Raw genomic sequence first — 26856 nt, forward strand, 5'->3', positions numbered from 1 at the left:
GATATCACCCCTGATTTATCATCAATTACTTCCAGCCAACCAGCCATACTGGCTGAGGAATTCTGGGAATTGAAGTTGTTGCCAAGTTTGGAGACCCCTGCTATAAATGAATTTGTGATCACAATGCAAGAAGCTATGTTGTGTGAATACAGGAAGGAAATTTAGTGTGTGCGCTCTCAGTACACAATGCGGGGCTGGGAAATTCCAAACTTAGGTCCCCTTCCTTTCTTGCAACAAAACTTCCAGACAAACCTGCTGAGTTCCAGGTTTGCAAGAAGAGGAAGTTCTGTTAAAAGCAATACAAACCAATCTAAATAAATATACTTAGAAAAAGCTGGTTTGAAGAGCCGCAAACACAAGAAGGGAGCACGTTAAGATGGGATAGCTATCAAGTTTGATTTTCTTTCTAGAATTTGTGAAACAAGAACGATTAAAAGTGCTTCTTCTACGATCTTTTCCATGCAAAGTTACAGGATGAATGTAGGTTAGAAAATCAGGCTGGGAGGAGAGACATTTCCTATCTCTGGGACATTTGCCCCCTAGTCTTTCCTTCTTGAAAAAACGAATTGCATAAAAATTCAATATCTGTCACCTTTTTCATGAAGGGCTCCAGCAGTTTTGTTAGGAAATGAAATGGCTCCTCTTATGTTTTGGGAGCAGTTTCCAGCAAAAGAGGCAGCAAATGTTGATAGTGTCTCAGCCTTGTTCAAATTGTGTCCTCAGCACAGTTTCCCCTTTGAGCAAGAAAAGCAAACAAAAACAGACTGAGCAACTGAAATCTCCAAGGCCAGGTTACTTTTCATATACGACTCCATCTTCAGAAATGGAACAAAAAATATTTTTATGCAGTTAATAGCATTGCACCCTTTATAGTTATCAACTGATTTTGGCTTAGAAATGGTGAAGGGGACCACTTCAAAAGGCTGGACTTCTGGCTCTGCAGTCACAGCAAAAAGGGGTGACTCATTTGGGAGCCTGAAGCAAGCAGTGCTTCTCCCTTTGCTTCTAAAGGAGCCCAAGGACCCCGAAAGCTATTTAATATGCAAAACTCCACTTGCAAAGCTGTGGCAGCCCTGCAAGAAACAAGCCTCCGCTGTCCTCCGCCAGTAGCTGGAATGTTGCTGCCATTGCAGGCCAGGACACTTCTTGGAAACTGTGGCCATTGATGCTCTCAGTGGGCTATCATTCCAGCCCCACACTGTAGGGAAAGAAAAGGGATTCAAAGGGAGGACATGGAGGAAGCAAATTGTGCACAAATTGAGATACATTTTCTAATACATGGACAGATTACAACAGACACGAGGAGCATGATCTAACTAATCACAAAAGACCAGGGAGGCAGGGGGCAGCTGCTATTCTGCCATTTCCCCCATGTGTGATAGGGTAGCAAGTAAAAGGAAAAAGGGAGTGGACATCACGCCTGTTGCCCATGCCACGTAGCCTGGAAGGGAAGCCATGGGGCTTGTCACAACCTTTGGCCAGGTGTTCCCCACTGATTCTGTTGGAAGGGGGCTAGAGGAGCATCCTCTGCTTTGGGGTGCTGAGCCTTACCTGCCCAAAGTGCCTCCAGCGTGAGTGTAGTACTTGTTGTAGTCCAGGCGTAACAGCAGTTGTGCCAAGTCAGAATTTATCTGGTGGTTGTGAACACTGGAAAGAATCTTGAAGAGAAGGGAGGACTGGCAGCTGAAGCCCTGCAAAGGGAAACCCAGCCATCAGAGCAGCCTTTGAGACCCAATCTGCTCTCTCTCAGGATGCCCTTAGAGAACCCAGTGGAATCTTCAAAAAGCAATTTCAGAAAGGAGAAGAATGGCACTGCCATGCCCAAGGTGGAAAAACATACTTAAGGGAGGGGAAAGGGTTGTGCAGCTGCTACTGGAGAAGTGACTTTGGCCCTCACCATTTCCACAGCCAGGAATGAAATGGGGGAGAGAAAACAGGGACTGGGACAGAGGCATCAATGGACCTCTCAACTGTGACAGGAGCTATCTACACCAAGTGTTCAAGACAAACCTCAAAGTAGCTAAAAGGCTAAAGCACAAAAAGACGAAGTTGGGATCACAAGGGAAACTAGAATCACGTGAAAACAAAAGTACTCCCTCTTTGAGTACTATGGCTTTACATATCAGGACAAAGTAAAAATCATCTGGTCCTTAGCAGTTCTTAAAAAGTAAATAAATACAACCTCAGAGAACAACAGCACATGATAGATTACACCATGTCATCATTTATTTTACAAAAAGAAAGCCAAAATGGAGAAGACACGTGTGAAAAAACCAGGTACACTCTTACTGCCAGGTGCTGCTAATCAAGTGCCTTTGATCAATTGATGATTAGCAAGTATGATTCCCTCTATAAAAGCCAGAGTTTTAGGAGTTTGCTGATCTCCAGTTTTGAGGTGAAGAGTAAAGTCAAAAGGCGTAATTGTGCTGCGAGGAAAATAACTCCAGATGCATCTCTGAACTGGCCACTGGCGCAGGTACAGTGCTGTCTCTGCACTTGAAGCCAAATGGTTAAGAGGCAGCAGCTCAGCTCCTGCCAATCAAGGTGCCTGGGCAAGTGACAGCACAGCTCAAGGAACCACCTGAGGAGCAAGGAGGTGCAGCTCCATCGGCAGAGATTTCTTAAGGAACCAGCCGTCTGGGTGAATGAAGCTTGACTGACTCTGGTCTACCATTTCCTTTCCTCCCCATACAAATAATTACTGATACTTTGGCCCCACCTTTTAAAGGATGCTGGTGGCAGCTTCATGGGTGGGATGTTGGCCCCTCCTACCAAGGCTATCTTGCTTAATCAGATCTGATGCAACAGAAGGGCACTTGAGGGGGCGCTCCTGTCACACATGGACCTCACTGAGAGGTTTGCTCAAACAGCTGTTCTTCCAAAGCCATTTCGTATCTGACATGCACAGGAGTCTAATTCCATGCTTTTGGAGCACTCTACAGTTGCATCCAGATATAGAGCAAGTAACAGACTGCCTAAGGACATCTCTTTGCTGTTAGTCAAGAGGACAGGTTATCTGTTGGTTCCAGAAGTGTGGAGAGCATCTCAGGATTAGGCTCATTAAAAATCCTGAGTGAATGACCCTTTGCATCCTTTCTCTACTGACCTGGGTCTTGCAGTACAGCAGTCCTTGACTTACGATAGCAACAGAATGGAATTTCCATCACTAAGTGAAGTGGTTGTAAAATGTGTTAACAATCCTTGCAGTCCTGGTTGCTGTTAACTGAATCCCACAGTTGTTAGCTAAGGCAATTTCCTGCTAGCTGCCCACAACCAAAATCAGTGGGGAAGCCAGTGGGAAGTAGCAAGTCCCAGGCCTACAGGCCTGTAAGTGGCTATTGCTGGGTGAAGGAAGGGTTGCGGATGTTGCAAGGGGTTTCATGAAAAGTGTGGGGAGGGTACTAGGGAGTGGGTGTGAGCAGAGGGGCTGGGGGAGGGTGCGCAGGCCAGCAAGGCTAACCCCAGCGACATTCAACCTTCCCTAAGGGCTTTATGGAATTTCTATGGAAAAGCTGCAAACAGCAATCGTGATTGTGAGGCACTTGGCAACTAGTTGTAAGTGTGAAAAAGTTGCCAAGCACCCAGATTCAAATTATGGGATTGCTGGGATGGTAGAGCTTCAAGGGCGGTCATTGACTGGATGATTGTAGGTCAAGGACTACTTGCAGCTGCAGGCAGGGAGTGCTGCCAAACCAGGCTGTCCTCCCACTTGATCTGAGTTGTTGTTTTTGGTTTTTTTTTGAAAAAAATGTTATTTTTATTTATCATAAACATATTTCAAATGCACAGTTTCTTATCTATTGTTGATCATACATATTCTCTTTTGACTTTCATATTAGTTTGTTCTTCATTCTAAACAATTTAAGTATGCTCGGGGCTGCTCTTCTACCATTCCATCTCCCTTATTTTATAACAATCCTTTTTCTCCTCCTCTCTTTTCCTTCACTCCCTTCTTCTATCCTCTTCTACTTTCTTCTTTCCTCCTCTCCTTCCCCTTCCTTTCCCCACCTCCCTTCTTCCTCCCTTCTAACCTTCTCTCCTACTCTTATTTCACCTCCATTTCTTCCTCTCCTTTTCTTTCTTCTGTTCCTCTCCCTCCTTCCTCTCTTCTCCCCTATCTATCCCTCTACTCCTCTTTCCATTCTCTCTCCATTGTTGTATTCATTTTCAATTCAATATCTTCCAAAATGGTATTCAAGCAATTTTTACTTTCTTTTCAGTTTCTTTTCTATTTTACTGATTTCACACATATCATCATAAATGTACATTTATATAATAACATTTTTTCCTTCCCCCTTTTCCATTTACCCAGGTGTCATCTGGGTTTCTATTTCTTTTTTTGTCTTCTCTCTCATTTACTTCTACCTTATCTAATTTATTAAACTATAATCTTTTATTCATATTTCTTTTCTAGCCATGCATAAAATCGTCTCCGTGTCTTGAAATACACCGATTCCTCTTTATCTTTTATTCTTAATGTTGGCCTATTCATTTCTGCACATTCTAAAATCTTCTTTATTACCTCTCCTGACAAGAATTTTTTCTGCCTTCCACAGTGCAAATACAATTCTTGCCGGTGTTATTATATGAATAATCAAATAAGTATCCTCTTTGCTATATTTCTCCTGTAATATACCCAATAAAAATGCCTGATCTGAGTTTCTAAAGAGGAGCTGCACCTCCCAGCCGTGGGCTGGAAACAGGAGGGGAGCAGCTTGTTCCATGTGCGTTGAGGGAGACCTGCTTCAACAACTCTGAGGATTTTCAGCCTCACCCAATCTGCCGATGGCGGCATCAACAGAGATGGTCCTAAGACCAGGGCTGATCAATTCTGCCGACTCATCCCTTGTGTAGGAGAGCTGGATTGGGCCACCCTCTGACAAGCTCCCTTGGCTGCCTCAGGGAAGACTCACCTGAAAAGGGGATCTTTTACACGGGGGTGGGGGGTGGAGTTAGCCTTAAATGGGGAGGTGGGCTGAGCAAGGACCACCCTCTTTTCAAAATGAAAAATGTCTCTAAAGAGCATGTGTGCAAATCAGGCAGAGCCCCAAATAAAAGAATGCCTTATTTAGGAGGGGGGGGGAGTATAACTTTCTAAAAGCAAAGGGGAGCCGCCCTGAAAGGCAAGAGGAGTGGGTAGAAAATTCTGCTTGAAAACTGATAATGATGCATTGCAGACTTTGTTAAATTAAGGTGTGGGGAGTCAAGCATCCTCTTTCCTTTACTGCAATCTTTCACTGCTGTTCTTCTTGCTGTCAAATCTGGAAAGGCCCCTCACCTAGGATTCCCCAAGATTCACCCCCCTCCCCAAATGCCAAACCCAGAGTATCCCAATTTAAGCCAAGAGCGGCAGGGATGCCAAAAGGGAAAGCGGATTTAGGTGGTGCAGACACACTTCATCTTTCCAGCTGCTCCTTAAAGCAGCCTCTTCTTTTCCTCGGCTCCTGCAATTCCAGTGAAAGACCTTGGAAGGACAGCCAGCATGCATGCTCATCTGCAAGCCCATCCCCTTTCCCCATGAACTGAGATCATTGCACACGCCCACCCCGGCCTTTCCACTGGGAAAGGTCCCCCTCCCCCTTTCAATAGAGTCCTCCAGGATCCTCTGCTGAAATAGGAGAGAACATCTGAACAGCAAAGGGGTCTTTGGCTCCACACTTAGAAACCAAACAGCTCCCTGCATTCTTTACTGAAAGCACCTGGACATTTGAATCAGAATCTGGAATGTTCAAAAGCAGCCCGGGTGAAATCACAAGAGCACAATTGCACTAGGGCTGCTATGTGTGCCGCTTCAGTGTGTATCTGTGTGTGTGATTGTATGTGAGTGTGTGTGTACTTACCTTAGCTAGGATGCTCAGCTGGGCTGTACCCCGTTCATCCAGGGGCCCTCGGTTCTGGCTGACCAATGAACAAAAACTATGGCAGAGATCTAAAATTTCATTCAGGCAGTGAAAAGCCTACAAAATAATTATCAGAAGTAGCTATATTATGTATTCATTTATCTTCCCACAGTTGTTTTAACTGTTATTCTAAACTAATTTTACCAATGAAAATATGAATTAATTCAGCTCTGGGTTGTGAACTCAACACTTCTTTAACAACTTGGATTAGAATTATGGAGAGAATGCTTATCAAATCTATAGACAGTACAAAACTGATGGGACACTAAATTCCTTAGAACACACGGGGTGTTGGGGTGGGGGTTGAAGGGGAAAGTTAGCCTAATGCTTCACATGTGAATTTCACATTCCACCTGACTTTTCTGCAATCACTATCTGTCAGTAAAGGTTCCTTTTGAAATGCAAACCGCATCAAGAGTTTTACTTTCTTGAGAAGGTAGCTGAGGCAGGTCCTTACAATAATATTGAATGTTAGAAATCAAATGCAGTTTTTGAATGGGAAAATATCCAGTTGGGCAATCATATCTGCATGACAAAATCACTCAGATTCGGGAAGGTCTGGACTCCGACTGGGTTAGGTCCAGCAAGGGTGATGGAGGCAGGTCTTGAGAATGTTATCTGGGATGAGTTTGATCCTGTGACCCCAGATGACGTGGACAGGATTCTGGGTAGATTGAACGTGACCACATGTTTGTTGGACCCGTGTCCCTCCTGGTTAGTGCTGGCTTCCCGGGAGGTGACGCGAGGCTGGCTCCAGGGGATTATAAATGCTTCATTGGGTGAGGGTGTCTTCCCCGCCGCCTTGAAGGAGGCGGTGGTGAGGCCTCTCCTCAAGAAGCCCTCCCTGGACCCGGCAGTATTGGCTAATTATCGTCCAGTCGCTTTGTGGCGAAGGTTGTTGAGAGTGTGGTTGCGCGACAGCTTCCCCAGTACCTGGATGAAACGTCGTATCTGGATCCGTTCCAGTTGGGTTTCAGGTCTGGCAGCATGGAAACGGCATTGGTCGCGTTGGTTGATGACCTCTGGAGGGCTCAGGACAGGGGTTGCTCCTCTATCCTGGTCCTGTTAGATCTCTCAGCAGCTTTTGATACCATCGACCACGGTATCATGCTGCACTGGTTGGAAGAGTTGGGGGTGGGAGGCACCGTATTACAGTGGTTCTCCTCCTTTCTCTCCGACCGGTCGCAGTCTGTGTTGACAGGGGGGCAGAGGTCAACCCCGAGGCCCCTCATATGTGGGGCGCCGCAGGGATCGGTCCTCTCGCCCCTTTTGTTCAACATTTATGTAAAGCCGCTGGGCGAGATCATCCGTGGTTTCGGGGTGAAGTACCATCAGTACGCTGACGACACCCAGCTGTACATCTCCACCCCGGACCACCCCAACGATGCCCTTGAAGTGATGTCCCGGTGCCTGGAGGCCATACGGATCTGGGGAGAAACAGGCTCAGGCTCAACCCATCCAAGACCGAGTGGCTGTGGTTTCCAACGTCCCAATATAGTCAGCTGGTGCCATCGCTGACTACTGGGGGCGAATCATTGGCCTCCACGGAAAGGGCTCGCAACTTGGGCGTCCTCCTGAATTCACGGCTGTCTTTAGAAGAGCACTTGATGGCCGTGACCGGGAGGATTTTTCATCAGGTTCGCCTGATTCGCCAGTTGCGTTCCTTTCTAGATCGGGACTCCCTACGCACAGTCACTCATGCCCTCGTCACCTCTCGTCTGGACTATTGTAACGCTCTTTACATGGGGCTCCCCTTGAGATGCACTCAGAGACTCCCAACTGGTGCAGAGTGCGGCCGCACGGGTGGTTATGGGAGCGACGTGGAGTTCCCATGTAACACCTCTCCTGCACGAGCTGCACTAGCTCCCGGTGGTCTTCCGAGTGCGCTTCAAGGTTTTGGTTATCACCTTTAAAGCGCTCCATGGCTTAGGACCTCGTTATCTACGGGACCGCCTGCTACCACCAATAGCCTCCCACTGGCCAGTACGCTCCCATAGAGACGGTGCCGTTGGCCAAACAATGTTGACTGGCGGCCCCTAGGGGGAGAGCCTTCTCTGTGGGGGCACCTACGATCTGGAACGAGCTCCCCCCAGAGATACAGAGGATCCCGGATCTGCACACCTTCCGTCGCGCGCTTAAGACTTTTTTATTTCATCAAGCTGGCCTGGCCTAAATCTTCTCCCCTTTTTGAATGTAAATTTTAATTTGTTTTTAAATTATGGGGTATTTTAAATTTGTTCAGCCAATTTTAAATTTTTGTATTTATGTGTTTTATTCTATGGCTGTTCACCGCCCTGAGTCCTTCGGGAGTAGGGCGGTATAGAAATCCAATAAAATATAAATATAAATATACTTATGAAAAAGATCTGGAAGACTAGCTAATTGCAAACTGAACCAGCAGCCCTGATATGGCTGCAAAAGGACAAATGCAACTTTAGACTATATCAACAGAACTAATTCCTAAATGACAGGGCTTAATCACCCCACTTAATTTTGAATCGATAACTCCTAGTTTGAGTGAGTGTTCATTCAACTGTAAAGGATTCAAACTTGCTAGAACAGATGACCTCGAAATGAGCCACAAGGAAAATTGGGGTGAGACAGAAGGGCACTTCTTCAAGTACCTACCAGGATATCAGTAACCAAAGGTGGTATAAATCTGTTTTCTATCATGAGAGGACAGAAGATGGAATAATGGACTAAAGTTGCTGGAAGGCTGATTCCAGTTAAATATTCAGGAAAAAAATCTTAACAGGAAGAGCAGTTCTTCAGGGGAACCAATTACCCAACCACTCCACTAAATCAATCACCTACACTGGGGAGATAAATGGGCTAAAGACGGGCATGCCACCCGTCCACATATTTCCTACAAGTTTGCATGCACTGACCAAGGGGACACATTCCAAGGATCCAAGAGGGGAAACGGCTGATGATAACCTACACTTACCGGTTTCAAGAGAATAAAAGACTGGGCCAGGAGGTTGCTCAAAAAGTGATCGTGAGCCAGTCGGATACTCTCAAAATCTCGGGTGGAGTTGATCTGCTGAAGGAGCTGTGAGAACTGAGACTCAAGGACATCCACCTGAAAGAAAGCAAACCAGAAGCACTACTTTTAGCACCGAGGGTCAAGAAAAAGTAGAGAAAAACTGGTAAGAAGTTGTGAGAGCAATTTCAGCCAGCAGCTGTCAGCAGAAAAAGCTGAGAACAAAGCAGCTGAGCTGTTTGGGCCTTTTTCAGACGTCCTGGCAGACACTTACTTGCAGGTAATATTGCAAATTGTCCACGAGGAAAGTCATGTGATGGCGCAGCCGCCACTTGATGGCATCCGTTCGCCTGGATTCTAGGCACTTGCACCGCATCTGCAGAGCCCAGCAGTGCTGCAGTTCGGCCTGGACTCGCCTCACACTCAGCAAGTATTTGAAGACCACGTTGTACCTGCAGCCAAGAGTCGGCTGGGCTGAGCCCTGGGTCACAAAGCTCCCAGGACAGCAGCAGGCCCCCTCCCACTTCCCAGAGAAGGCAGCGCTCACTTTTCCAGGACGGCGGGTGTGAAAAGGATGTGCAAAGGCCACTGAACTTTGTAGGAGAGCCCCAAGGCAGCCCAGCCGGAAGTGGGGGACTCATGAGGAGACAGTTCTCGAGAAGGGGTTTCCCGGTTCTGGGAAGGGTCTGAAAAGGAAGCCAATCAACAACTTGGATTGAAGGCCAGAGGCAGCTGGACAAGTGAAGGCCGCAGCTCAGAGGCTGAGGTCCACGCCGGGGGGGGGGGGTGCGTTGGGGGGGGCTCCTGTAGCCTCTCCTGCCAAGAGCTCTGAAGGTCTGCTCAGCCAGCTGTGATGCTTGCTGCCTTTGAGGAAAAACTGAAGCAGTGGCTTAATGCAGCTTTCTGCTCCCATTTTGAATTCCCCAATGTGGCGTCCAGCCTCTTGCACCAACACCCACCTCGGTGTTCCTTTCCATGGTAATGGATGGTCAGGTGAAGAAAAGGCAGGAGGTTGTCGTCATCCAAGAGCACTTTGTGGGCCGACTGCTGGAATGCCACATTCACATCTGAGGGAAGGAACAGATGCCTTTCAATGCGCGGGGGGGGGGGGGGGCAGAAGGAAAATAGGCCTTTTGCTGCCTCCCCCTTTTCACACAGTAGCTCTCAGAGGCCAAACAATTCTGCTTCTCTCCTCTGCATCTGTCTGTCCAGGCTTAGATAACAACACAGGGTGCCTTTGAAACTGTGATTCTGGGAGTCCAGCCTGCCAGAAATGCCACTCAAGGAGCATTTCAAGCCGCAGGGCCTTTTCAGAGACGGAGAGACTCACCATGCTCAGTCACTGCAGATGGTGGTGTCTTTAGCATGTGCTGTGCAGTATCAATAAAGGCTTGAAACAATTCTCCTCTCCCCAATAGGTAAAAATCTTTAATGATCTAGAAGAAAGGCAACGACATGAAAGCCATCCTGTTCAGCAACTTCCTTCCATTGGGAAACAGGACCTCACAAGCTACAGGAAGACCTATTTACCTTCAACTGGCCTATCAAGTCGGACTCTTCCACCATCAGCTTCCATAAGTGCTTAGGAAAGAGAAAAGCCCCAGCATCAAGATCCAGAAGCTGCACCCAACTGCAAATGTGCCACCCAAAGCTCCTCTCCCTGCTCATTCCTTGTGCAAGGTCCCCCCCGCCTCCCTTCTGGCAGGATGGGCAGCCCTCCCTGGGTTGGGGTTCTTCTAGAACTTCTCTCGGTCATGAAAAGCTTCCTAAGGGTCCTTTGCCTGACCTCAGCCACAGTGCTCCGGATCCAGTCAACCACTGACTCAAAGTCCATCAGATTGAAGAGGGGCTGCTGCTTGAGACGATGCAGCTCAGCAGCAAAAGTCTCCTCCTGGTTCTTCAGGATGGAGCCTGTGAGAGAAGAGATTTCCATGGAGGCTTTGCCCTCTTCTCAAGATCTTGTATGTGAAATAGAAGGCTGCGTGAACACATTAGCTCAGACAAGAACCCAGAAACAGCAACAAGGAGAGGTGTACATTGTCATGGGAATTAGTATGGTTTAGTTTACATTGCAGAAAAAGAAAAAACTTCAAAAATTTAAAAGAAAGAAAATGCACTACCCTCAGGGGGCAGCTATGTAGAACAGCATCAGAAAGAGAGGAAAAACTTCATAAAGGTGAATGGCTGAAATGGGCTGCAAAGGATCTTTCTTTGATCTTCTAGTCAGAGAGGCCTCTTGTAATCTGGATCACTGATCCAATTCAGACGGATCTCAAGGGACCACTTTCAGGTTCTGCTCATCCCTGATGGTCCACTCGGGATAAGGAAAACAGGAGTAAGCCTGGCCTATATATTGAGAAGGGTTGCCCAGACTGCTTAGCTTATAGCCCAGCCTTGAGAAGACGGGTACAAGGGCTGGCAGGAAAGGATTCCCACAACCAGCATACAAACCATCTGCCAAACCAGCCCACAATCATTCTTAGCTCACATGGAAGAAATCACAGCCAATCACAGTACCTTTTTTGGTAAGAGTTACATTCTGACTCTCAAACATCTGCACAGATTCCCCTACAAAGAGGATTTTTTCAGCGACACGAGCTGGAATGTAGGAAGGCAGCATCTCCATCCGCAGAGAGAACTGTTTTGGAGAAGGGGCCAACATATTCTCTTCCTCAATTAGCCTCTGTTGAAACAAGGTTGGTGGGAGGGAGAAATAAAAATTGATTCTAACACAAACCCAAGAGTCACGGATGGAACAGCCAGCTTTTTAGAGGGCTTGGGAGGGATGCCCAAGACAGGAGGAATCTCTCTCTTAATTGAAGAGTTCGGGGACTGGGAGAAACAATGCTAAGTTTGAGGGGGAAATATTGCCATTTTGCCCTTGTTCCCATTGCCCTGGAAGGTGTTTTTTAAACATGCTGAGTTCTGAAATCCTTTTGGACTCTGTGGGCGGGAGGTGGGGGTGGGGGTGGGGGCGAGAGAAAGAGATGGCAACAAAGGTTGCTTTCAGACCACTTCCAGAATCCCTCAAAACTTGCATAAAGTTATTTTTTGGAACAAAGTTTATTCCTCCCTTAATTCTCTTCTAAAAATTACAAGGAAGTGAGAACGTCCTGTACTTCCCCTTCCCCTCCTCATTTCTGTTCCTCCCCTTAAATATCGACATGCTCTTTCATGGGGGGGGGGGGGGGCGTGGTCAGCATTGCGGCAAGACTTTTTTTGGGGGGGCTCCTGAAAAACTGTTGATGTTGCAGCCATTTGGGGGTCTTTATTGACCGAAGCCATCCTGTAGGGACGGTGAACAAGAGAGGCACTGACTGGAGAGCACAGGGAAGCCGGAAATTCCCTGGCTAGTTGGAAGAAGCCTCTCAACCAGACGACTGAGAAAGCAGCCACTGAATGTGCCACTAAGAAGCTGGGGCAGTCACATCTGAAGTGGAGAAGTAAAGGAAGTGGAATCATCTGGGTGAAAAGCTTGCTTTTTAAATATATATTTCTTTTCGAACGCGATCCCATTGCGAACTGGTAATAAAGGTAAGTAGAACCCACACCTGTTGCAGCGCCATCTAGAGGTACCAGTGAAAAGACATTGTTTTGAATAAACTGAATAAGAGTACTGGCCTTGAGACTGTTGAACTGATAAGAAACTAGTGTGCCTGATGGAGAGCTGCATATTGAGAGTGTTATCTTTAACATACGTTGCCTTTTGAAGTTTGTGCAAAAAGCAGCATAGGAAAGATTGTTGACACTTTGTTTCTGGTTTGGGACTTTTAGCAATTTTTTTTTTTTTTTGCTCTGCTGACGACACTCAGCTGTACATCTCCACTCCGAACCACCCCAATGATGCCCTTGACGTGATGTCCCGGTGCCTGGAGGCCGTGCGGATCTGGATGGGGAGAAACAGGCTCAAACTCAACCCTTCCAAGACTGAGTGGCTGTGGCTCCCGGCGTCCCGGTATAGTCAGCTGGTGCCATCGCTGACTATTGGGGGTGAGATCTTGGCCCCCACAGAGAGGGCTCACAACCTGGGTGTTCTCCTGGATGCACGGCTGTCTTTGGAAGAGCACATGACAGACATGGCCAGGGGAGCTTTCTATCGGGTTCGCCTGATGCACCAGTTGCGTCCCTTTCTGGACCAGGATGCCCTGCACACAGTCACTCATGCCCTCGTCACATCCCATCTGGACTACTGCAACACTCTCTACATGGGGCTCCCCTTGAAGAGCACTCGGAGGCTCCAGCTGGTCCAGAATGCGGCCGCGCGGGTGGTTATAGGTGCGACTCGGCGCGCCCATGTAACACCCCTCCTGCGTGAGCTGCACTGGCTCCCGTTGGTCTTCCGAGTGCGATTCAAGGTGTTGGTCACCTTTAAAGTGCTCCATGGCTTAGGACCGGGATACATACGAGACCGCCTTCTGCCATCAACAACCTCCCACCGGCCAATACGCTCCCATAGAGAGGGGCTCTTCAAGGTGCCGTCGGCCAAACAATGCCAACTGGCGACACCCAGGGGGAGAGCCTTCTCTGTGGGGGCACTAGCCCTTTGGAATGAGCTGCCCCTAGAGCTTCGTCTTAGCCCTGACCTGCGTACTTTTCGCCGTGCCCTAAAGACCTTCCTGTTTCAGCAAGCTGGACTGGCCTAATATGAATTTTAAGTGGGTGTATGTGTGTTTTAATTGAGGGCCAAATTGTATATATTTGTTTTAATTGGTTTTAAATTTTATAAATTCATGTGTTTTAATGTGGCTGTACACCGCCCTGAGTCCCCTGGGAGAAGGGTGGTATAGAAATCCAATAAACTCTAAACTCTAACTCCAATTGTTGATTTTTCGTTTCTCCTTTTTTATTTTTCTTTGGAATCAGAGTTGGGATTGCTTTTTCTTTTTGGTCTTTTTACATTTGTGGATAATTTTATTCTTCTCTTTTATTGTTTTTTCTTTTGGCTGGTTGGTTTTCTGGATGTTTTAAAATTTGAATTAAGGTAAGAAGAACCTGAGGAGTAAGAAGTTTTGGAGTTTTTGGTTTTGGTTTTTATTTTGTTTTCCTTTCTTCTTCCCTTTCATTTTTGGTTTTTGTGTTGATTGAGCTTTTCAATTCCCGCCCCCATGTCTCTTTTTGCTAATCCATTCAACGGGGTGGATTAGATATTTGGATTATAAATTAAAGCTGTACTTGGATTACAAGCCTGGTGGATTACATCCACCAGTATTAAGACATGACAAGATGAAGAAGACAACAACACAATTACTTTCCACAGCTAAAACTTCAAGCCCTGCAGCTCAGAGAATATTGGACACTATGGCCATGCAATTGGAATTTAAAAATATGATACAGGTCTTACATGAAGATTTTAAAGAAAGAATAAGTAAACTGGATGAGAGAATGGAAAAAGTAGAAGGGGATCTTAAAGATGTCAAGGAGATGATTGGAAAGAATGAAGAAAGAATACAAAAAGTGGAAGAAAAAGCAGAATCAACAGAAAAAAGAGTGGGAGAGATGGATGATAGACTTACAACAATTGATAAAAATCAGGAAAGACAATTATTTCCCTTGAAATGGATTGTGCAGATTATTATTTAAGATTTCAAAATATAGAAGAAGAGAAGGGGGAGAATCTGGCTGAAGTTATGGCAGAGTTATTGGCGGAAGCGATGGAGGAAACTAAAGAAAAGATATTAAATGGGATTGATGAGATATTCAGAGTATACACTAGATATATATAAACAAGAGACAATATCAGGAGAGGAGATAAAGCAATATTTAGAAAAGTCTGAATTACCTAAAATACCAGAAAAATACAAAAAGGCTTTGGAGGAAAAGATAACGATGATGGAATTAACAGAGGGGATTAAAAAACAAAAGAATGGTGAAATACCGGCTCCAGATGGTTTGCCAACAGAGTTATATAAAATATTACAGGACGTATATAGTAATACAATGTTGGAAGTATTCAATGAATTCTTAGTAAATGCAAAAATACCCAATTCTTTTTTTTTTTATTGAAAAAGTTTTACAAATACATTTTCTCCCCAATTACCCCTCCAACCCTCCCTATCCCCCCCATCCCCCCAGGACTTCCACAAAATATAATCCATATCAAAATCACTTTTTAAAAAACTTGAACCCCTCCACCCCATATATTTTCCACATCTTCACAAAGTTCAATTATTCTATCCCTATATAATACTTTCAGTTAAAAGCTATCTGATATTTCCTAGTTTGATATTTATTCTGCACATAATCTATCCACTTTTTCCACTCCCATACATAAGTCTCTTGTGTCCAATCTTTTAAGTATGCTGAAATCTTCGCCATCTCAGCAAAACTGCCTATTATTGAAGATTGGACTTTGAAGATGGCCAAAAATACCCAATTCTTGATAGACTTACAACAAGTTAAAAACTATAGACTGATTTCCTTGTTAAATGCGAATTATAAAATATTTGCATCAATAATGGCAAATAGATTGAAGAGGTTGTTAAATGAATTTATTCATACAGATCAAAATTGTTTCTTACCAAAGAGACAGATTAGAGACAATATGAGGATAATTTTAAATACTCTGGAATATTACGAAGCACCCCAGAAAAGCAAATGGCATTGATGTTTCTCAACGCACAGAAGGCTTTTGATAATGTGAACTGGCAATTTATGATAAAACAATTGCAGAGTATGGATTTTGGGGGAAGATTTATAAATATGATTGAGGCAATTTATAGTAAGCAATCTGCAAAGGTGATAATAAATGGAGATACGACAGAGAAGGTTAATATTATGAAAAGAACAAGGCAGGGATGTCTTCTATCCCCATTGTTATTGGTATGAAGAGATAAAAGGGATGAAAATTAAAAAAGAATACAAACTACAAGCATTTGCAGATGATCTAGTGTTTATTTTAGAGGAGCCCCAAGAAGTAGGACCCAGACTGATAGAACAAATAGAAGAATATGGAAAGATGGCAGGATTGAAAATTAATAAAGATAAAACAAAAATATTGGTGAAAAATATTACAGAGAAACAGAAAAGGGATTTAATGGAGAAACTAGATATTCAGATTACTAAAAAGGTAAGGTATTTAGGAATACAACGAACAGCAAGGTATGTAACAATTAAAGAAGATAATTACTATAAATTGAAAGGACAAATTGAGACGATTTGGAAAGATGGAAAAAATTGCAATTATCATTAATGGAAAGAATAGCAGTAATTAAGATATTACCTAGATTGTTGTTTTTATTTCAAACAATACTGATAAAACTGGAAAAAATATTTTGAAGACTTGAATAGAATGATATTGAAATTTATATGTCAAGGGAAAAAAGTGAAAATCAATATGAAAATGTTATAAGATGCAAGACTGAGGGGAGGATTTGGACTACCAAACTGGGAATTATATTACCAAGCAGCACTATCATGGATGAAAGAATGGATGGATTGTATTAAGAAATACAAGGCTATTGACTTTGGAGGGGCACTACTTACAATTAGGTTGGCATGCTTGTACGGGAAAAATAAGATGCATAGTTATTTTCAAAGACATTATGTAAGGAATGCTTTATTATTAGTATGGGAGAAGGTTAGAGAAAAACATTATTTGAAAATACTAACATGGCTTTCAACAATGGAATTAATACATTAATACATCCAAATATTATTAATATGGGAAATATTATCAGATATAAAGATATTTTATCAGAAAAGGAGGAACTGAAAATGAAACAAGAACTAGTAAAACAAGGGATTGATATGGAATGGTATACACAACTGCAAATACAATCGAGATATGAAAAAGATGCAAACAAAATTATATGGTTTTTACTTGGAGATGACAGAATTGGATGAGATACTCACAGGAAGAGATGAGAAAATGATAAAAAAATTCAATAGTTATTTACTTGGTGTTAAACTAGAAGAAGAACAAGTAAAAGAAACAATGATAGCATGGGCAAAAATTTTTGGATTTACAATAGAATTAGATAAATGGCAGCAACTATGGGAAAGAAATTATAAATTAACAATGGCTACAGCACATAAAGAGAACTTGTATAAAATGTTTTATAGATGGCACATGTCACCGGAAAGATTGGCAAAAATGTTTAAAGATAAATCAACTAAATGTTGGAAATGCCACCAGACACCGGGATTGTATTATCATTTGTGGTGGACGTGTCCAGAAGCGAGAAATTATTGGGCAAAAATTCAAATATGGTTAGAGAAAATTACACAGCAACATATTGATTTTAAACCGGAGCTGTTCCTGTTGGGTATCTTACCGGAGAAATTTAGTAAAGAAAATATATATTTGATTATACATGTAATAATGGCAGCAAGAATTGTATTTGCACAAAATTGGAAAGCAGACAAAATTCCTACAAAGGGAGTGGTAATTGGCAGCTGGCTTGCTAACCCAGAATGAGACAAACAGCAATTGGACGGGGACTGGCAACTCGGGAAGCAGCAGCAACTTTGTTAGAGACCCGTGGGCAGTCCTGTGGAAATTCCCACGTGTGGTTCCAGGGACCCATGACCCACCATCAGCATTCCCTGCAAGGTGTGTGTCAGCAGAGGCCAAACATTTTTCTATATCAGGATGTCTGAAAGGCTGGACATTCTTGTAACCGCAGGGCACAACCCCCATGGCTAACTAGCCCAAGGTCAGCAGGTACTCAATTGTGGCCCCAGGATTAGACTTCACCAAGTTAAAAATGAGGCATCAGGGAGCAAAGGAAGCCCTGATTATCTGCTCCTTGAAATTCTCAAGATCCAGGGAGATAGGTACCCAGGAAGACTAAGATTTATAATTGCTGCTGCCTTCAATGACATTATGGTTATTTTAATTTGTACCTTGGATGTTCTGCCACAGTAAAACTCTTTTTGCAGAATAAACTAGAGTTCTAATGGGACCAGAGCTAACAAGGATGAAAAAAGGGATCTTGAGGTTCAATGGAATGCTAACAAAAGCATGCATCCAAAAAAGACCAGCAGGGATAAGAAACAGCATTGAAAGTTGAGATAACCATAACACGAGGCCCTTATATAAACCAGTGGGGTGACCGCATCTGGAATATGGTGGAGCTAGAGAAGGTTCAGGGGAAGGCAATGAGAAGAATCTGGGGCTGGAAACTCTATGACCTTTGGAGTTTTTTTTAGTTTAGAAAGGGGACATGACTGAGATGTATAAAACTTTGCATGGTGTGAACAAACTGGGCAGTTTTTCCCCTTCCCAAAATATCAGACCACCATATGAAATTAAAAACCCAACAGACAAAAGGAATATACGAATTTGCTTTGGAATTCACTCCTCCCATGAGATCTGGTGCCCGCTGCCAGTTTGGCTGGCTTCAAAGAAAAGGTGAAGCAATTCATAGAAGTCTTGGGGATCAATGGCTATTAGGTACCCTTTTAGCATGGCTTTGGGAAATGGAAATGAGTTGTCCTGGTTCACTTCCTTCCTCTGTGGACACTCTGTTGGTGCTGATAGGAAACGAGAGGCTCTTGGCTTTGCAGAGTCTTGCAAGGTTAGGGACTTTCTCTGCTTCTGTTTAACATCTACATGAAGTTGTTGGGCGAGATCAGCCATCACCATAGGGTGAGGCTTCACCAGCATTCAGAAGACATCCAGCCATATGCATCAGTCCATGGTGAGTTAGGCAACGTCATGACCGCCCTCTCACAGTGCCTGGAGGCTGTTAATGGAGCAACAGGCTGAAACTGAACCCTGGCAAGACGGAATGGCTCTGGGTTCGGAGTTCTTTGGTCCATGAAGAATTGCCATCTCTGGTCTTGGATGGGGTGGCACAACTCCAGATAAACCTGGAGCATAATTCGGGGGGTTCTCCTTAACTCACAACTCCTGCTCAAGGAGCAGGTTGCAGCTGTGGCTAGGAGGACATTTGGCAACTGTAGATTGTGTGCTGGTTACGCCTTTCCTGGACCAACAAGTCATCACAGTCATTCACTCCCCTAGTCACCTACCAACTTGACTACTGCAATGCACTCTACATGGGACTTCATGGGCCCTTGAAAAGTATCCAGAATCAGAAAAATATCAGTTGGTTCAAAATGCATAATTTTGTGCAAGTCTAGACTTGCACATGTGTCATCTCTCTTGCAGGAGCTCAATCTCACCATATCTTGCAGCTCTCGCAGCTGCTTCCCTGTGAGTCCTCCAATGCCCAGATCATCATCTTCTTCTTCCGTCTGGGCTGGGGTGAGCCCCAGGGAGAGGCCCTGCCTGATGAAGAACTCCTCGTGTTGGTCCAAGAGCAACCCATGCAGCATCCAGGCAGAGAGCTGTTTGTAGAGAACGGCATGGCACATGGCCAAGACCCTGGAGGGATGCAAAAGGAAGAAAAAGCTCAGGAGACACTCAACTTCATGTGACGGGCAGCAAATGGAACCGGCAGCCAGACAGGATTTCCTCCTTGGGCAGCTACACTTTCCAAATGAAGCCCTTGAATTCAAGATGCTCTGAATTTAGCCATTATTGGAGAACTGGTAAGAAATGCTACTGAAAGCAGCTTTATGCTTGTGCCTGGGTGGGTGGGTGGGTGGGTGGGATTACTGGGATAAAGCTAAAGGCCACCAGAATGGTAGTTCCTTACTTTTCCAGCGCATGACGCACCGGTGGCAAGCCACCACGGCTGTATTTGTAGACTGTCTCCAAGATCTGACAACCATGAATCTGCCAAAGAAACAAATTCAGACTAATAACTTGCAGGACAGAAAACCAAAGGTGCCCAAGCACCAACTACTTTCCAGAACGTCTGCAGCAGCCAACAACAATCAGCTGCATTTACTACCTCTCTTTTTATATTTCTGCAAATAAAAACAGCACTTAGACTTATATATTGCCCAGTGGTGAAATCTAAAATTTGTTACTACCAGTTCTGTGGGCGTGGCTTGGCGCAGGGGGGGGAGGTTAATGTGACTGGGTGGGTGTGGCCAATTTTTTTTTAAACTTTTAAAAGCATTTTAAAGCATGTAAAAAAATGCTTTCAAAAGGCTCTGACGATCCAAGCTGAGTTGCCTGATTGGCAGAGGCTTTTTTTCTTTTAAAAGTCTTTGGCGATCCCAGCTGAGCCGCACGATCATCAGAGGCTTTTTTTTTTAACTTTTAAAAGCATTTTTTCAGCCGAAGGGGTTGTAGAAAAAATGCGTTTAAAAGTAAAAAAAAAGCCTCTGATGATTGTGCGGCTCAGCTGGGCATGGAGGAAGGCAGAGATTTTTGCTACCGGTTCTCCGAACCATCCACTTCCATTGCTACTGGATCAAGCAATCTGGTCCGAACTGGGAGCATTTCACCCCTGATATTGCCCCACATGCCTTACAGCACTCTCTGGGTGGCATCAATGTCAGCATCTTGTCCCCCAATAATCTGGATCCTCTTTTTAATAACTTCAGAAGGATGGAAGGCAACCTCAAGCCCCATCATGATTGAACTCCAGGCTGTGGGCAGAGTCAGCCTGCAATGCTGCATTCTAACCTCTGTACCACCATAACAGCAATATAACTTATCTTTTGCATTTCTCATTTCCATCTAGATGAAAAGAACCAGCCTCAACTCAGCTATTGGCCTGACATCTACCGTGTTTCCCCAAAAATAAGACCCTGTCTTATATTTTTTTTGAACCCCAAAATAAGCGCTTGGCCTTATTTTTGGGGAGGTCTTATTATTTTGGGGCGCATGGAACAAGATGGGGCTCCTCTTGTCATCTTACCTGATTTCCAGCTCTGTGTTTAAATATTTTTGGGGAGGGCTTATTTTCGATGGGGGGGGAGGCTTATTTTAGTGCATGTGCTCAAAAGCCTGATTGGGCTTATTGTCAGGGGATGTCTTATTTTCAGGGAAACAGGGTATATTTTATTAATCTGCTCCACAAATAAGGCTTCCATTAATAGAGGCAGACAACAGGAATACCTTACCTTCTGGATCTTTATCTGCTCTACTACAGTCATCAATGAGGGAAACAAGAGCTGAAACTGTAAAACAAAAATCAGTATTTAAGAATATACTTGTTTAATGAATTGGGGCAAAAAATGAATAGTTGCTTGGCAGATTTGACAATCTGATATCTGGCCTTTTTTTTGGTGTCCCCAGCCTCCAGAGGCTCCTAGAGAGGTTCTGGAGGCTGGGGACAGCAAAAAATGTCACTTCCTGTCCCAACGGGAGTTGGGAAATGGGCCGTTTCAGCCTCCGTAGGGCCTCCAAGGGAGTGGGAAAGGCTTTTTTTCGCCCTTCCCAGATAAGTAGAGAGGATCTGGAACCAGGCAAGAAAGAAAAACGGGCCTACCAGGCCATCATATGCCAGGAGCAGGTGGGGTGGGGTGTTTGCGCGTGCATGCACATGTGCGCGCGACCTGCCCTGCCCCCCCTCTCCTGGCACGCAATGGCAAAAAAGTTAGCCATCACTGCTCTATACCATTCTGAACCAATAGTGGTCCAATCTTTTTTTGGGAAAACTTCTATCAAGGAGCACCCACAACTTCTGGAGGAAAGCCATTCCACTGATTAATTATTCTAATCATAAACAATTTCTCTTTAGTTCTAGGTTGGATTTCTCTTTAATGATCTTCCCTGCATTCCTTCTACTTGTTGTGCCCTCAAGTGTTTGTGAGAACAGATCAACCCAGTCTTCTCTGTGACACCCCCCCCCCCAGCTATCATTTCACCCTAGTCCTTTTCTTAGCTGGAATAGGCATACCTAACTCCTACAACAGTTTATTGTACAACTTAGCCTCCAGACCCCTAATCATCTTTGTGCCAGACCTAGAAGCCATCTTTCTACCTTTGTGCCTTCAGGCCTGCCACAAGCCTACCGTGGGAAGTTGGGAGGGGGGATAGTATATAGTGAAGAAGATATGTAGCCAAAATAAAATTCTTTATAGAAAGTCAAGGCCAAGGGGTCCTGCAGCTGTGCTGAGAAGAGGAGGAGGATGTCTTCTGTTCTGGACTGTATATGATTGGATGTGTGGCGGACAAGTAGGTGAGGGACAAGGTCTTAAACTTTCTTTTGGGTGTGGAAAGTCCAGAAGCTCTCTGATTCGGGTTTTCCCAGATGTGCCAATATGATATCTCTAATTAAAGTTAGCTTTGAGGAATTTCAAGCCTCGGAGATTGATTTCATTGGGGATGTTACTTGGAACCCTAACACTTTGTTGCTCTTTGCATTTTTTGAGCCTCAACGTATTTTTGTATTGTGGTGACCAGACCTGCATGTAGTATTACAAGTGTGGTCTTACTAGTGTGCAGCATAAAGCGGTATTATCAGTTTGCATGACCTTGATACCATATCTGTTGATGAAGCCAGGGACTGCATTGGCTTTTTTGGCAGCTGCAGCACACTGGCTTATATCTAAGTGTTCACTAAGACACCTACATCTCTCACACAGTCACTGCTGTTGAACCAGGTACTAACTATTCTATAACTGTGCACTTGGTTTTTACCTAAATGGAAGACCTTAATTTTCTTACTATTGAATTGCATTTTTTATATGACTCAGTATTCAAGTCTGTCAAGATTTTTTTTTTTTTTGCTTTAATTTATATGCCGCCCTTCTCCGGAGACTCAAGGCAGCTTACAATGCGTTAAGCAATAGCCTTCAAACTTTTGTATATTTATACAAAGTCAGCTTATTGCCTCCACAATCTGGGGCCTCATTTCACCTACCTTTGAAAGGATGGAAGGCTGAGTCAACCTTGAGCCTGGTGAGATTTGAACTTGCAGTAATTGCAAGCAGATGTTAATAACAGTGCTTTAGTCCACTGTACTACAGGCTCTTCCTACAGATCTTTCTGGATCTTAAGTGTCTCTTCGAAAGTGTTAGCAATTCCCCCCAGCATGGTATCATCTGCAAATTTTATGACTTCTCCTTCTATCCCCTCATCTAGCATCTTTTATGAAGATGTTGAAGAGCACTGGGCCCAAGACAAAATCTTGAAGTTTCCCACTGTTTAATTTCCTCCATGTAGATGTAGCCCCACTGAGGACAACATGCTGAGTGTGATTGGTCAGCCAGGTTCAAATCCATCTGTGATGCTGTCTATCCCACACTTTTCTATCTAAGAAGTAGGCTGTGGTCTACTTTGTCAAATGCCTTCTTGAAGTCAAAATAGATTATGTCCACAGTACATGCCTGATCCACCAACTTAGTCACTGTTCTTTTTGTCTTTCAGTTTATAAGCTTTCTTTATGCTGTTATGCTGGTTTCTTCTTGAATTGCTTATTTTTCTTTTTTAGTGGTATTGTGGTGGACTGGGCTTTTATAATCATATTTTTCAGAATTTCCCAAGCATCTTCAATTGTTTTCCTCTTTAAGATTTCCATCCATGGTATCCTTCCTAAGCTCTTAGATTGTTGAAATCTAAGGCACTTGTTTGACTTTGTTCTATTTTTGTGCCTGTATTAAGAATTACAATATGACATGGTCACTCTCCCCCAGGATTCCTATTATTTCTGCCCTATCATTTCATTCCTTTAATGAGAATTAAGCCCAATATAGCTGATGCTCTAGTTCCCTCCTCTACCTTTTAATGACAAAGTTGTCTGCTAAGTTCGTCAGGAACCTGTTTGATCTCCCAGTTAGTGCAGAGTCACTAATACTCCGAGTCACATCATCACATTTACAACATGAAAACTGAACTCATTACATATTCCACAATGGAGAACTTCTTCTCAGTTATAAAAATAAACCTGGTGTTCTCAGGGAGTCAGATCACAAGTGACTTCTTCCAAAATTACAAATGACAAAATTGATTTGTTTGATTAGGCCCAAAACAATGTTTTAATAAAAGACTACACAACCCATGACCTGCTAGGTCATCCTTTCAAAGATATTTCTTTACCAGATTCCTCAAGGCCTTCAACAGTGACAAAGCTTCTAATGTGCTGGAAAAGTTGGGATATATTCAGAGATGTATCTGCCTTAAAAAGAGCCTATGTTATTTGGAAGCACTCTGTAAATCAGCCTATTTGAAGTAACTTGATTCAGGAGGTTTTGCCCTACAATGCATCATTTCAGTTAAAGGTTACAAGAAGAGTTTTAGTAGTGTATAGATTGGAAATCTTTTATGAACGTTTTGCTGTAAATGGGCAAAAATTAACTGAAGATCTTTGGAAGTGTGGATTAAAAAGAGTTGAATATGAGAAGAAGTGAATTACAGAATATAATTCTGTAGAGACTTGGTGGCGCAGCAGACTAAAGCACTGTTAAGTAACACCAGCTGCCTGCAATTACTGCAAGTTCAAATCTCACCAGGTTCAAGGTTGACTCAGCCTTTCATCCTTTCGAGGTAGGTAAAATGAGGACCCGGTTTGTGGGGGCAATAAGCTGACTTTGTATAAAAAAGAACACCGCTTGGGGGAGGGGGGGCGCAAAAGCCCTACAAATACAAGGTATATACAAAAGTATGAAGACTATTGCTTAACGCATTGTAAGCCGCCCTGAGTCTCCGGAAAAGGGCGGCATATAAATCGAACCAATAAATAAATAAATAAATAAATAAATAAATAAATAATTCTAAAAAGAGAAAAATGGTAAAAATTTGTAATCACTGTAAAGGCTGGAAACTGTATCTTTGACTTTTTTTCTTTATCTATACTGTATCTACCACTTTTTCTTGAGTTCAACTCTGGTCTGAATTTGAAACTAGTGTTTTAAGCTTGAAACCTTTTGAATTTAGACTATTACATCCCACTAAAATTTTATGTGTACAGCATTACACATAAACATTACACATCAGGAGGTTTTCATATACTTCAGTGAGATCCAGGGTTTCTTCAAATCTTTATTGCTGAGGCTTGTAATTGTGGCTTGCCTAGAGCCCCCTATAGTTATCAGTGATTCAGAAGTAGATTATTTTCTGTGATTAATTCCTTTTTTTGCTTGAGTGAGCCAATTTAAAAAATTAGGGAGAGAAAATAGTTAGCATTTTGTCAAAGTCCAGTTCTTTGAAGAAATGCAAAGTTGGAACGGAACTGATTTGCACAGCCTTACTCAGTACATCAAGGAAAAACAATCCATCTAAGAAGATTGAACATCTAAGAGACTTAGTTCTGATGGAGTGGTTCAGGTGTTGGCCCTGAAATCAGGGAACGGTGAGTTCTAGGTCTCCCTAAGGCATGAATACCAGTTGGGGGACTTTGGGCCAGTGACTCACTCTCAGCCAGACCAACCTCACAAGGTTGCTGTTGTAAGGATGATAAGAAAACAGAGTATTAACTGTGTAGCAAGAGAAGGAAAAGAAGGATAAAACTATAATAATTATTATTAACAGTAGTCCTTGCTTAAGGATGGTAATTGCAACTGGCAACTTTATTACTAAGTGACATGGTCAAAAAGTGAACCATCATGTCTCCATACTATTTTAAGATGGTGGTTACAGCTGTCTAAATTGCTATTGTTAGGCAAATCCCACATGGTCACAACATAAGAGATTGCAAATGGTGATCATGTGATTGCAGGATGCTGGGATCTCATAACAGTGAGCTGGTTGCCAAGTGCCCAGAATTGTGATTACATGAGCAGGGGGTGATGACTGCACCTACTTGGACCCACTTAAAGACTCCCTCATTCAACACAATCTTCAATTTGGTTGCTGAATGAAAGGTCGTTCAATGAGAACTGCCTGTATTTTCCATCTAATCTAAAAGAAAGATGAGATGAAAGGGCATGAAATGAAAAGCCTCCATAATCCCTACTCTCAAATGCAGTTTGAGAGATTGGCTGCAAAAGAACAAGAATAATTCAGCCCTGCACCTCTCTTTTCGAGGACTTGTTCTCAATAATCACCTAAGCTACTGTAATTAGTAGTATAGATTTTTGGTCCTCTGCGTCCATTTCAAGCAGGTTCTCAGTTGGATCTATTGGGTAAAGTTTGGGCTTTTTGAAACATTTTTTTTTAAAAAAATAGAAAGCCAATCTAATCTCTGCAAATCTAAAATCTGCTCTTGTTGCATCTTGGGAAGTCTCCTCAAAGTGCAGATGAGAAATGACTTATTTGACAATACTCACCTGGTCCAGAGAATAGTTGACATATGAGATGGTAAGGTGAGGATCAGCCAGAAACTGCCCAAAACAAAGAGATAAAGCGTGAGCATTCACAACAGAGCTTTTTTTTTTTTCTTTTTTTTTGGGGGGGGGGGAGACAGGTTGTCAGGATGTAGCCTTCTGCTATATTTTACACATCCTGCAATACCTTATTCCAGGTAAGGTCCCATTCTGTCAGAAAATGCAAGCTTGGAGTGGGTACCTTGCCCAGGACAAACTAGCTTGTTGACAAAACTTCTATCATCCCCCATTCGGGTTGGGGTCTTTCTCCACCATGCACCCCGCTCGCCCCTCACCTCCTGCTCCAGGCCCAGCAGCGCATGCCGGTAGGGCTGCAGCACGGCGTCCAGCCCGGTGCAGAAGGCGCGCAGGTAGATCCCCGGCGGGGAGGCCAGCAGCTCCTGCAAAGAAGCGAAGCGAGGCGGTGACTCCCCGCAGGGCACGCGCGGGCCGCCACCCCTCCCCGGGAAGGGCGCACCTGCGGCGGGGCGGCGGGCGGCGGCAGCGGCGGCTGGGCGTGCTCGGCGAACTGCTCGATGAACTCGTGCAGGCGGACGTAGAGCGCGCCCAGGCGGCAGACGCGGGCCAGGAGGGCGGCCTCGCTCGGGTGCAGGAACGGCGGCGGCTCCGGGGACACCTGCGGGGGAGGATGAGGAAGGGCGCTGGGCCGGGCCCGCGGGGGGGGAGGGAGGGAGGGAGGGCCGCCCCCCCGCGCCCCTTCGCCCCGCCACCGCGCCCACCTGCAGGCCGCCGCCCACGAAGAGGCCGCCCGGGTAGCCGCGCAGCGCCAGCAGCAGCTCGTGGATCATGGCGGCGCCGCGCGGGGACCGGGCCTCAGCCGCTCTTCGCAGGCGCCCCAACGACGCCCCCGGCTCCTCCCCGGCCCCCTGCGAAGCCCGCCGTCTGCTCGCCCGCAGCCCGCTC

At 44.5% G+C, this 26856-nt stretch overlaps 1 protein-coding gene across 3 annotated transcripts; it reads right to left on the bottom strand.

The window, feature by feature from the left end:
- Positions 1 to 824: 824 nt before the first annotated feature.
- On the bottom strand, positions 825 to 26856 carry TUBGCP4 (tubulin gamma complex component 4). 3 transcript variants are annotated; one of them, XM_070953333.1, is made up of 18 exons: positions 26673 to 26849; positions 26411 to 26569; positions 26229 to 26333; positions 25897 to 25950; positions 20809 to 20865; positions 19488 to 19567; positions 19012 to 19213; positions 11401 to 11566; positions 10670 to 10794; positions 10414 to 10464; positions 10214 to 10319; positions 9843 to 9950; positions 9431 to 9569; positions 9158 to 9335; positions 8848 to 8982; positions 5841 to 5957; positions 1552 to 1691; positions 825 to 1198 (listed from the first exon to the last, which is right to left on the bottom strand). In XM_070953333.1, exons 1-18 carry the CDS (start codon positions 26739 to 26741, stop codon positions 1183 to 1185), a joined length of 2007 nt encoding a protein of 668 aa, XP_070809434.1. In that variant the 5' UTR covers positions 26742 to 26849; the 3' UTR covers positions 825 to 1182. The 3 variants fall into 3 exon arrangements, with proteins under 3 accessions (XP_070809434.1, XP_070809435.1, XP_070809436.1); XM_070953334.1 differs by lacking the exon at positions 5841 to 5957 and having other exon boundaries at positions 26673 to 26856; XM_070953335.1 differs by lacking the exon at positions 26411 to 26569 and having other exon boundaries at positions 26673 to 26818.

Source organism: Pituophis catenifer, unplaced genomic scaffold, assembly GCF_029215685.1.
Source record: "Pituophis catenifer annectens isolate HBS135680 unplaced genomic scaffold, rPitCat1.0.hap2 SCAF_14, whole genome shotgun sequence".
Lineage (NCBI taxonomy): Eukaryota > Metazoa > Chordata > Lepidosauria > Squamata > Colubridae > Pituophis > Pituophis catenifer.